The sequence below is a fragment of the Lineus longissimus genome, chromosome 3 (assembly GCF_910592395.1).
Source record: "Lineus longissimus chromosome 3, tnLinLong1.2, whole genome shotgun sequence".
Classification (NCBI taxonomy): Eukaryota; Metazoa; Nemertea; class Pilidiophora; order Heteronemertea; family Lineidae; genus Lineus; species Lineus longissimus.
Genome location: NC_088310.1, coordinates 14,598,246 through 14,611,629, shown reverse-complemented (window position 1 = coordinate 14,611,629; position 13,384 = coordinate 14,598,246). Strand labels below are relative to the sequence as shown.

At 42.4% G+C, this 13,384-nt stretch overlaps 1 protein-coding gene across 3 annotated transcripts in view; it reads left to right on the top strand.

The window, feature by feature from the left end:
- Positions 1-13,384, top strand: part of LOC135485750 (E3 ubiquitin-protein ligase UBR2-like) — a 650,469-nt gene that overhangs the window by 165,301 nt on the left and 471,784 nt on the right. For all 3 annotated transcript variants that reach the window (XM_064768146.1, XM_064768147.1, XM_064768145.1), the window contains one exon: positions 4,562-4,613. In XM_064768146.1, the coding sequence (XP_064624216.1) occupies positions 4,562-4,613 (52 nt within the window). The remainder of the gene's footprint in view (positions 1-4,561; positions 4,614-13,384) is intronic.

Sequence of the window (13,384 nt, the reverse complement as noted above, 5' to 3'; positions counted from 1 at the left end):
ATTAATAATATTTTCAATCTATCTAAAAATTAGCATTCAGAGTTATGAAATATCCATGCACTACCAGAAGCCTACAGAAGCCTTAAGACCTCACGAAGCTGACCAGATAAATGTACACATTCATTTCATTACCCATTCTAAATATAACTCCTAAATTGAAGCAGCTTCATATAGAAGGTGGCAGCGCAGTCCCTCTTAAGTGACAGAGGCCCATGCACATGCCCATCGATCATGGGGCGGGCTGACAAGCCCGGGTATAGTGTTGTATTGATTACAATTCTATTTTATATGCCAATATCGGTGATTTGACGTAGACTTTGTGTCAAAATATTCAAAATGAGGATGACATAGTGAACCAAAATAAAGAAGTGTAAATGTTGTGTGCTGCAATCCAGCCTTCCGTTCGAGTTAATACATTTTTTTTCAAATATCAACTTCAAAAGAATGAGCATTCAGAAAATGAAATCTTCATAACCTACCAGAAGCCTACAGAAGCCATAAGACCTCACGAAGCTGACCAGATAAATGTGCACGTTAATTTCATTATTCTAAACATAGCCTTCTCTTGATTTGATAATGAAAACATGAATTTCCGATAGGCATCTTCATTGGTGGGAGAAGGAAGTGTGAACACAATTTATGAAACCAAGTATAAATACAGTACGGTAGATGGTTGGTATATCAAAGTTCGAAGAGAGCATTTTAGTATAGCAATTAGCATTACCTTATAAAATCAAACCTACCTTTTTCTGCACCTGGTAGGCCTATGTCATTGACATCACCGGGATCCATCATGCTGAACACAAACCTGAAATAATTGGTGGTGAAGATGGGGTTTAAATACATGTACGATCGTTTAAATCTTAAATGCATTGGGGAATACCGGGGAGATTACAGTCACCCAAAAAATAATCTGGGGGTATCGGTATCACCCAGTATCACAATGCCCTCACAAAATTTCTCTTGTTGTTGTCGATTGGATTAAAATTCTAACATTTATACGCATGTTGTTACTCTACCAAATGCTACTTCAGTCTGTTAACGTCACAAAGTAGGTCTAGGTCATTTGGTTGGTAATAAAGAGTGGGTAAGTTCGAAACTTTAATAGTCATATACCAAGGCAATACGGCCACCGCGCTGACGATGTTTGTTATATTTTTTTTGCAGCGTGGTATTGGCAGGACTCATTCAAATGGGAGAGCCAAGAGTACCAATACAGGGAATGGCTAGGATAGGCTTTAGTGACTACTAGTATAGCCTACATGTGCAGTTACACAACGGCAAGTCTTGGAGGCAGGAATGATTCTGCCTATACATACATGTCATGTCTGGGCCGACCACAAGATCGATGTGCGCGAATCGGTACTAATTTAATTCTAGTCATAGACCTAGGCCTACTTGATACAAGCCTGACTACTTGAAATGAGAATTTAGGATTGATATTCAACACATGCGATCAGCCCTGATGTCGCAGGATTGTGAACAGATAGGCCTATAAAAGCACATTTATAGGCGGAGTACTAAAAACAGTGATATGGTAGCAATTAGAAGCAAATTTCTCTAGATGTAACTGTTGAGTCTCAATTAGACTTACCGATAAAGATCGAAAATAACAAAGATAAATGGGCGAAATACACGTCCGTCTTTCAAGATAATCAATGAAAGAATGAAACAAGAGCATCGCATGCGCATTTCGTGCACATTTGGTTTCAAACGAAGTACGTTTCAAGATCATTTGAAAGTGCGTTTTCCGTTCGTTTGAAACGAAGTACGTTTCCAGTTCGTTTGAAACAAAGTGCGTTCGACAATCGTTTCGTTTGAAACAAAGTGCGTTCGACAATCGTTTGACGTGCGTTTGAGATCCGTTTGGTGCGATCGTTTGGATATCGTTTGGCAAGCGTTCTGATCGGTCGTGTTCCTTTGGGAGCGTTTCGAAATTTTCGTTTGGGGTGTGCGTTTGTTTTCAAATGCTTTTCAAGCGGCTGATAAACGGCAGATAAACGGATGATTTTCGTTTGAATTTCGTTTTAGAATAAACTCTTTTTGCGTTTCAAACGCGTTTGAAACGGAATCAATTTGGAGGAGTGTGCAATGAAAAAAGATGCAGATGATTGCATAATTTGGAGGCCCAACAAAAGCCCTGCGCTGGGCACACATGGTTCATTACCAATATGGTGCAAGACCAGTTCTGACATGCTTGATTGAACTATTTCGTGCTCAGTCATCTGTGATAGTAAAGTGGAATTCTTGGTGTCATTAGAAAGAGGACATCATTAGGTAATAAATGGTGGTTGCCAATTTCCAAAATATTTAGCAATGTCCTAGGAATTAACACATCAATCTCGGTTTCCTTTTCTTCGAAACACACTGTTTATTAAAATGGAATTTTTTTTGATCACCCACTGTCAAGTGCCGAAAGTCTGCAGCTGTGAGTGTGACAGTGACATATGAGATGACGAGTTCAGTTGACGTGTGTGTGTGTGTGTGTGCGAGTGAATGTTCATGTAGCTAGATCTACTGTTTGTTTGTCATGCTTGTTTTGCGGCAGAAAGGCAATGTTCAGAATACCGGTATTGCTCCCTATGATAGCCATACACACTGGTCTGCTACCGTGCTGGAGTAGGCCCAGTCTCACACGCACCAGCTTTAGAGCCTAGAGGCATCCACTTGCTAAAGAGGGGTACCTATTTCAATTCAATGGGTCCCTCTTATATCAAAATGTAAAACTTCATGACTTACAAGTGCATGGGTCATATGAGTCTTTATGACCAGCAGGCAGTTTGTTCCAAAACTGCTGTCCATAAATCAAAGTATCCATGCATAATTGACTGCCGATTTTCTTTTTTGTTTCATTTTTGTCTCTCTACCAATGGAAAAGAACCAGCTTTGATATATTTGTAAATAACTAAGATATAAGCTCGTTCTTGTCCCATTCTCTTCAGTATTTCCATTTATCTCAAAATTTCAATTGCAGATATCTCTATAACCTCTGTACTTTTCAATAAAAAAAAAGTTTCAGAATGCCTCTTCAATTAATTGAGTAGCCCAGCAGAAATCAGGAATAGACTTATTATCATAGGCCCTACCTGTATGTATAAGGCTTGGAAAGATGAGTACCTGCATTGCTGGTTGTGAAGGGATCGAAAATCATCCAAGTCTAAGTACAAGGCCTACTTTGATACTGCTGCATCAACAGCATGTGATGATAAGATTTATTGTACACACAAAAAGTAAAAACTTCAGCAGAATTTGACTTTGTTTCAATTTTGTACTCACAAGAGAAAGAAAGCTACAGTTAAATTTTGTTGTCCTAAAGTGTACTGGCAAAAAAGGGTGAAAATACAGATAAACTTGGGAAAAAATACTCGCATGATTTTATAAGGGTAAACGGCCCTGCGCTAAGGATACTTCATTATCCTTAGCGACATGACATCATGGGCACTCAGTCGTTTAACTGTTCTGATCCGTTTTGTAACTATTCTAATTAGTCTCCGCCATCGGCGCAATACATGTAAATTTTTAACCAATAAACCTCGCCATACCGGCACGATGACTGGTGCCCCGCGTTATGTGTATTACATATTGGCTGCACATATGGAGGAATGTAACGGATAAAGACCAGGGACTAGTCTACACCATCGAAGCATTTTCTATGAAACCTAATATTTGGAGTTTATGGGCTATGAAATAAGCAAAAACGGCAGTGAATAAAAGCAGCCGAGTTTCAAGAATGTGTTCTTCCCTTCTGAACACTTTATGTTGCCTTGATCAGTCGTATTTCGCACATAAACCATCGCTTCGCTGAAGTGAAAGTGCGATGTTTTTGTTTTGTTTTTGTCAACATGCATTGCATGGCTGTGTGCATATGAGGCGGAGACTCCAGATTCTGCAAAGACTCAACGGACAATTCTAGTTAGTTTTGGAACTATTGTTGGAGATATGGGAAGATATAAGCACTGGGAAGAGTCTTAGCATCCCCGTATAAACACGGAGCCTACTCTGTGCCATAAGTTTTCTTTAAAAGAAAAAGAAAACTCACCCTCCTTCACTTGTAGTTGGCTATGACATACTGTGTCATATCTGTTGGTTCCCAGTAATTCATCTTATCTCTTAATATCAAGAGAGAGTGCACATAATGTTGTACCGCTAAGGATACTTTGTTGTCATACCAGAAATAACATGTTGGTTATCACTTGTACAATGGAACTGAAGAATTTTCCCAAAAAATGTCTGGCCCACAGGTGAGGTTGACAATTTTAAAATATGTTGAAATCCATATCAGGCCTGCAAAATGAGGCTGTGATACATGAAAATCAGGGTGTGATTAAAAAACTCAGGGAGATACAACTCATAGCTTCTCTGCTCCAATTTAAGCTGTTCTATCTTATAAATGGTTATTTCAGCTAATTCTACACAATCCATTTAAAATCTAGGCTGTTGTGATTGGCTGACATTTTGCACACTGCTGTGTTAGAAACTAGACCTTAATTATTGGACTTGCCCAGTTAGTCCTGCCCCAATTGGTATCGCAGTTTAAAGTACTTTCTCTCTTTTATTGCAGTGTTCTCATGGAGCCAGAATGCAAGAAAAAATTCGCAATGCTTTATACTCAGGTGGGTTTTTAATCGTTTATTATCATATGCTGATGCACACTGCTGCTAATCCGCATTCCCATGAGCCGCCCAGATCGGACAATAAATGGCATGTCAACAAACCATGTCACAGGTCTATGTTTGGCTATGTGAAATCATTCAATAAGCAAATAGTTGAAATATTTACAACTAAAGCACCAAATATTTGCAATATGAATATGGAGCCTACATCTGGTAACGTTTTAAAAGAAAACAGATACACAGCTCTTTACCCCTCAGCCCTAAAGGCAGGAGGGGTATCGTCGAGGCCAGGGCTGTCTGTCCGTCGTTCCGTCTGTCTGTCTGTCCGTTTAGTTTCCGGAGCATATTTCCATAACAATTAATGCTAGTCATATCATTATTGGGTTGTAGGAAGGTCTTATATTGCCATGTGCCTTTCAGCAGTTTTGATGATTTTCAAAATATGCTCTGCACTATATCGTGAACACATCACAAGAAAAACTGCTTTTGACTATATCTCATTGAACGTTGATAACTAGAACCATGAAATTTTTACTGTCGATACTTCTGGTGAAACTACATGACATCATACACTGGTTTTTGATTAGACCTACTTTTGAAGGTGGTCAAACTCTAAAATTTCAGCAAAGGTGGCACACTTCATCATTAATTGTCCTAGACTCAAATTTGGTATGTAGACACCAGGGCATCTCAACATACAGCCAGGTCCACTAGTATGTATTGCATTGTACCGTATTCTACTCGGTTCCTGGTTGGTCCGTGATGCTAGAGTACGACACAACGACGAACCGACTTATCACAGACCGAACCACGATCCGTGTCCTAATATTTGTTGGTTTGTAGTTAAGATTTTATCGGTTTGTGTATTGATTTTCTTCAGAAGGTGTATCACCGGTTCAGTTTGGTTCAGTTCCCAATCAATACTCTTGCCGGTTTCTATCATGTCGTGGCTGCGATGACATGATTAAAACTGAAGCCCGGTTGCGTCAACGCGCAACAGGATGACAGATGACGTTAGTGGGAAAGCTACTGGTGAAAAGGATCGGGGGCGGATTAAAAAACGCCCTTTATCTTAATCGTTTTTAAAGATTATCCCCAATCTTAACCCCTGCCCGGTATTTATCTGAAATAACCCATCCGAAATGATGAAAAATAATCCTCTAGTCCAACTGACCGAGTATGAGTACCGGCCGCGATGCCCCTCCAAACAAAATGTGAGGACACAACAGAAATCAATGCGTGCGTACATTTGTTTCCAGCAAAATTTGATTGAACTTTGAAAAGACAAACTCCCCTACCACAACATATTTACAATGATGCAAGGAACGTAGAGGTACACTTCACTTCATGACAAACTGCCCAAAAAATTGCAATGTGCGCACTTAGAGCAACCAAACTTGAAGAGATCTTTGGAGGGTTTGCCGTGCTAGCGTATCGGCCTAATACACCAGCACATGCACAGACTGAACCGAACACTATGGCTGCCTTTGGAGATGTGCTTTATTGTACAAAGTATGCTCAAAACCAGAACACTAGTTACACCTTTAACACAAGCATTACACAACAATGAATCAATAGACGCAATCTGAGGAGTGAGTTCATAACAGGTAAATTGTACTGGTACTACAAAGTATCTTGGGAGCAATGCAATTTACACATTCTCCCAAGCGGATAAACAATCTTCGATTCCATGAATTGTCTTTTTATAACATGACCGCTTAGGCTTACGCATCTCCACCTTTGGTTCCGCTTCCGGTGTAACATCACTACTCTCATTCTCACTAGTGACTTCTAATGGGTACAACCTAGAAATTGCCCTGGAGGTCGTCCTTCCATTACTGGTACTTACAAATGCAGCACGCACTTCATCATCAACCCCCCTGATCAAACTAGTGACAACTCCCAACTTCCACTTTGTTCTTGGCACATCTTTTTCAAATACTAACACAACATGACCTACTTCAATACTGTAGCTACTGGCATTTTGTTTACGAGTCTAATATGAATGCATTTCTCTCAGTGCTGAAAGATATTCAGTCTTGAATCTATTGACAAAATGCTGATAAAGCAGAGAGCGGCTACGCTCTGCACGACTGATAGTATTGGCATCACCATATGATTCACTCTCGTCATCATCCACAATAGGCTGAGGCAAAGCAGTAACATCATGTCCGAACAGAAGCATAGCAGGTGTGAGCGGCTGAGGTTCATTTAACCAATTAATTGTGCAGGACGTGATATCTCGTCATGCACGTGTGTATTGCTACTGGGTACGACGAGATATCTCGTCATACTGTTATACCTTATTTTCTAGTAGTCATATCAGTTCTATGCAATACCATGATCGTCAATGGGGATTCCCCGAAGTTCGTCGATGTTTAGTCTCAAGTTTTATTGAGGTGTGGCAGCGCTGTCAGCGATTTCTCGGAAATGGCAGCACCAAAAAAGGTGAGGCGTGTTCTGGATGACAATCTTTTGGAACAGATACTCGATTCTGACAATGAATTGTCCGATTATGTATCTTCTAACGATGATGATGAACCTTATGCCCAGAATGCTTCCGATTTAGATGCAACAAGTCAGAGTGGGGATGATATGCCTGACAATGCAAGCTCTGACAGTGGCAGTGATGGTAATATCGGGCATGTGTTAGGTGGTCGCCGTGGCAACCAAGTTCAAGCGCGGGTAATTCAAAATTAACCTCCTTGGACAGAAAATGGACAGCGTCGTGACAGGTTTCGGTTTACTGCTGTACCAGGGTTGAAGGCTAATGTTGCCGATAAGGATGATCCAGTGCAGTACTTTGAACTGTTTTTTTATGATGACATTTTAGCAGTTATTGTGGAGCAGACCAACCTCTATGCTGCACAGTTCATTGATGAGCACAGAGGTCAGGAGAAACGTAGGTCACGTTATAAACTTTGGCAGGACACAAACTCTGATGAAATACGGTTTTTATTGGCTCTCCTTTTTCTACAAGGGATTATTCAGAAGCCAGATAACCAGATGTACTTCAGCAAGTGGCAATCCATTGCAACGTCATTCTTCAGCGATATAATGCCATGTGATCGCTTCCTTCTGTTGTGCAAATTTTTACACTTTGCAGACAGCACCATGATGGATCCTGGCATTCCAAATGTGTCCAGGAAGCTCTACAAGCTGTACCCTATCCTAAACCATCTGCGCCAGAAATTCAAGTCTGTGTACCAGCCAGAGCAGGCGATTGCAATAGATGAATTGCTCATGATTTGGAAAGGCCGCCTTGGCTGGAAACAGTACATTCCATCAAAGCGAGCACGCTTTGGCATCAAGTCCTACGAGTTGTGCGAATCCCAATCCCGCTATATTTGGGATTTCTTCATCTACACCGGGCAAGACACCGAATACCGTGCTGAGTACCGTGATAACCCATCAATGGGAGCCAAGGTCGTCCTCTCGCTTGCACATCATCTCCTCGATCAAGGGTATGGGATAAACATGGACAACTTCTTCAGTTCTCCAGTCCTGTTTGACTTCCTGTGTCAGCATGAAACAGATGCTGTAGGTACAATCAGATCCAACAGAAAAGGCCTACCTGTCCAGCTGAAGCAGAAGCGGTTGAAAAAGGGGGAAAGTTGTGACTACTACCATGGTAAGTTGATGGCTCTCAAATGGAGAGATAAGAAAGACGTCCATATGCTCTCCAATTACCACAATGGTACCAAAGTAGATGTTAGACAGAGAGGGGATAAGGTGGTGTCGAAACCCTAAGTCTGCCTTGACTACAACGATACAATGGGTGGCATTGACCTGAGTGATGCCTATCTGGTGTGCTATCCCTCAGCCAGGAAGAGGCTCAAAAAGTACTACCAGAAGCAATTCAGACATCTAGTGGACATGTCTGCTCTCAACGCCTACTTGCTGTACAAGAAACAGGGGGGAAAGATGGACAGGCTGACCTTTCAGTTGGATCTGATTGAGGGCATTCTGGCGAAGTACAAGCAAGGGGCACCTGCCAAGCCTAGGCAAGGTAGACCTCCTCATGGTGAAATGCCGCAGCGACTAAGTGAGCGTCACTTTCCCAGTCACATTCCTCCCTCTCCCAAGAAAGACAAACCTACACGTAGGTGTGTTGTTTGTCAATCTAGGAAGAAGAGGAAGGAGTCAAGTTACTACTGCAGAAAGTGTGACAAAGCCTTGTGTGCTGCCCCTTGCTTTGAGCTTTACCACACTTTGGTGAGGTACAACACTGATATTCTGCCGAATCCAGCGGATGAATCGGATGGGTCAGGTGACATGGATGTGTCAGATCAGGATGACTAGACAGGCTAGATAGATTCCAGATTGAACTGTGTGTTACTGAGTTACTGTTACTGTTACTGTTACTGTTGAAATTACAATGCATTGTGTTACAAGGTGAATAAAACAAACTTACTGAAAAAATGCTATTTTTCGCGAAATTAATCCCCCACTGGGGGTGGGTTAACGGAAAAAAAATTTCCACAGTTAAGTGGTTAAATCACCAGAGGCGAACGTCAATGGACGATCATTGAGTACTGCTTGAACCTCCTTGATTACTGTATACATTTCTTCCAAAGTAATCAAGGCTTTCCCCATAACTTTTTGATGACACTTTTCATCACACCAATCAGCCGCTCCCAAGCCCCACCCCACCATGGAGCCTGAACAGGGATATGTTGCGCAATGACGGCAAAATGCTTGTACGAATGCAGTCTTTGACATATCAGTCACAATCTCAAGATTTACGCAACGTGTACCAAGACAAGTGAACAACGCGATGTACACCTTTCTAGGGTCCTGTACGCCATACTCTTTCACTAACAGACTTCCGGTAAAGTTTATTCCAACGTTCTTGAACAGCTTTGAAGGATCAATCCTGTAGTCTGGGAGATCTGGCGATGATGGCAGCACGTACGGGCGTCCCAAGACAAGTTTACAGACAACGCACTTGCGAACTTAAGCGTGAACTTCGGCCCTGATTGCGGGAATTCAATATCGTCATCTGATTGTGACAATGGTTGCGCCAAGGCCCATATGCATGTCCTGAGCGTGAGCGCGCCGAATCACAAGCTTTGTAAGGAAACTCTTTCTAGGCAACAATAGCGGCATTAGGGTTTTCCCCAAGCGACCCGCACCACGAAGTAATCTACGATCGTCCAGCACGAGATTGAGTTGCCGAACAATAGCAGGACATTGACCGACTGGTTTTCCGTCACGTTTCCTAATGAGGTAATCCAACTCGTGCGAATAGTGCTCTGACTGCATTGACTGAATCCACAATAGTTCTGCGCGTACCAATTCGTCATCTGTCCGAACTCCATGAATTTTCGACAAGCCAGCTTAACGCATGACGTACAGACAACGCACTTGCGAACATAAGTTTGTCGATTAAGAAGTTTGTCGATTCTGCCGACTTCCACGTGACGAGTGACCGTTGTCATCTCAGTTGCAGCAGCCGCGACAATATCCCCAGTGACGCTGCCGTTCCACGGATTCCAATCCGGCTGTGACGTTAACCACGTTGGTCCAGTATTCCACAACTTCGATGTTTTCAAAGTGTCCACTGAGCATCCACGCGAAACTAAATTCGCTGGATTTTCGGTACTGCCCACGTGACGCCAGTTTTCCACGAGCGTCAAGTCCTTGATCGTTGCGACTTTGTTTACAGTTGGACGTTTCAATTCCTTAGTGGAATTGAGCCAGTGTAATCCAATCTGAGAATCAGTCCAATGGTACAACTGCAGTGTAGGATAATCCGCTGACAGAGTATCTGCAATGTTACTTGCGTAACGAGCGTTCATCACCATGGCCGATAGCTCTAATTGCGGTAATGTGGCCTACTTTCGTCCAACCACTTTACTTTTAGAGCCAACAAGTACCATCCTGACGTAGTTAAGCACACAGTTCCCATTGCGCGTAAGCTGCTGTCGCAGAACGCATGCAATTGTACGGCGCGTTCATTGTCTAAACTATTCCAACGTGTCTACTCGATCTCAGAAATACGACTCCGGTCCGCAGCAATAGATCTCCATTGTTCAGCTTTCTCTTTAGGCAGCTCAACGTCCCAATCAAAGTTTTCGCTCCTTAGCTGTGAAATGTACATCCTAGCAGTGACCACAACTGGCGACACTAGTCCTAGTGTATCAAGCATTGAGCACGTGCCAGACAATGCCACACGCTTCGTGATCTTGTCAGATTCTCCCGGCGACATGTTTTTCTGTGGAAAGCCTATGTCGTCACGCTCCGCTTTCCTCAAGAGGCCAACCACACTGATTGATTTGGTTTTCGTACCCGTACCTTCAGCGTCAATAATCCGGGACAAGTCAGGCGAATTTGTCAGCCATTGCCTCAGATTGAATCCACCATCACACATTTAACCACGTGACTCATAGTAGTACCGCACAACTTGGGATTCCGAATCTTTGCAAGTGACGAGATTGTCCATGTACAGTTTTTTCGCTTGGTCACGTGCCGTATCGGTATCGTACGATCCAAGATGTTTATCCAACACGATCCCAAGTGAAAATGGCGATGACGTGTTTCCAAACACTACTGTAGTATAACGATATACCACAATGTCCTGAGTTGGATCATGATTCCTATACCAAAGAAACTTGCCTTAATTCCTCTCCTGTTCGAGAAGCTTGATCGATAGAAATGCTCTGGCGATATCTGCTGCTATTCCGAACTGGCGAGTCCTGAACTGAATCAACAGATCATGCAAATTGTGTAACATGCATAGCCCCGATTCAAGACAGTCGTTCAAGCTGACACTCTCGGCATTTGCGGCAAAAACCACACGCAGCGGCGTAGTTTGAGAGTCCTTCAGAACAAAGAAATGTGAGAGAAAATGTGAATTCTCCTCACTCCAGGGGTGTTCACTGTCCGGAACTACCTCAATATATCCTGTGCTCAAGTGTTCTTTCATGACTTTACTGTACGCGTCAAAGAGTTCAAGCTTATGTAAGCGATCAGTCACCTGTTTCAAACGATTAGGTTCACAATCCAAGGTTCGACGGCAATTCTTTCATATCCTCTTTCCAAGGCAGCGGTACGTGATGTTGTTCATCCCTGTATTCAATTTTTTGGCCACATAACTCTCCTTGAATTTCTCATTGTCATCAAGATTGACGTCATCGTTCGCACCCAATTCAATAGACGTAAACAGAATATTCATTCTCTTGTCCAACTCGTGGTTTGACATTGACTCGCAGTCCATTGGCTCCATAGGGTCACGCTCCTGCAGACGAGATGTACAAACACATGACGTGCTTTCCCCAGATCTTTGGAGGGTTTACCGTGCTTGCATATCAGCCTAATACACCAGCACATGCACAGACTGAACCGAACACTAAGGCTTCCTTTGGAGAAGTGCTTTAATGGACAATGTGTGCTCAAAACCAGAACACTAGTTACACCTTTAACACAAGCATTACACAACAATGAAGCAATAGACGCAATCTGAGGAGTGAGTTCATAACAGGTAAATTGTACTGGTACTATAAAGTAACGTGGGTGCAATGCAATTTACACAAAACTAAAGGCTGATTAGTCCGAGGTATGCATCGTAATGATAAGAAACGGGTGTTTATTTGCTTATTGATTAGTTGCATCTTCAGTCTCGGTCCGTAGGGAACTACTAGAGTGACCAACGCAGTATCTGGCCTTGTGGTTTTTGCTTCTTTTTTGTCCACAAATTGATCTGATCTCAGATGTTTAATTTGAGTGTTCGCAAATTTTGGTGAAATGTTTACTATTCAACTACTTCTTTGAATAGACATGGGTAATTCCAACAAAAAAGAAAAGTTGAATTTCATGTGGCCTTTCATTAATTGACAGCTGTCTACTGACATCATGATCACCAGTGAAAGCTGATTGGTCAAAGCAGCAGACTGCTCAATTGCCCTCCAAGTAGTTTCAGCAGCATGTCTGAAGATCAAAAGCGCTGGGGATCAGGAAAGGATAAGGCCAATAAAAGTTAATGTTATCTTTCTGGTTTGGTCAACTGAAAATGGATGCGGTCATGCTGGTTGGGTTTTTTTCTGTGATAATTTTTATCTCCTTAAAGGGAAGGGCCCGCCAAAAAATGGGGAGTTTTGGACGGCGCGGTCAAAACCTTAGGCGGGAATAAGGTTTCATTGATAAATATAAGGAGTTTCAAGGACCCCAAAACACTTGCAAGGTTTAAGAAATACTGGTCTGTCATTGGTTTACGTTTTCTTATCATCAACATACTCTCATCTTGAAAAATAAGACAATATTTACGACCAACGCGACCAATTTTTACATTCATTTTGCAACATTATCGTTAACGCGCTCCTTGCAGATTCGTATAGTACCACATGTATTTGGATGTTTTGCGACAAACTGCCTAGTCTAGTTTCTTCGCTTGCAGATAAACGAATAAGTTACACTGCCGTTCCTTACTGTTGGAATTGAAGGAGAGAGGATAGGCCTACTATATTCATCTGATGTTGCTAAGTTCTTTTTTGGAGTCTTCAAGGCCTAGCCTTCCGCTGCCAAATACAGTAGCCCATCCCGATGAAAACTTATGCGCCGAGGTATGTGTAATGTTACTCATGAAAGCATACATCACATACACAGCTTTTTGTCTGGTATCGCTATATATATCATGTTCGTATCCTAATCAGTCCTCTTTCTAAGGTTATTATGCCCCCGCTAAAGTGGGGGCATTATGTTCTTAGGTGGTTTCCGGCCGCCGCGTCCGCCTCATCCGCCGCGTCCGCGTCCGCCGCACTGAATTCCAGACT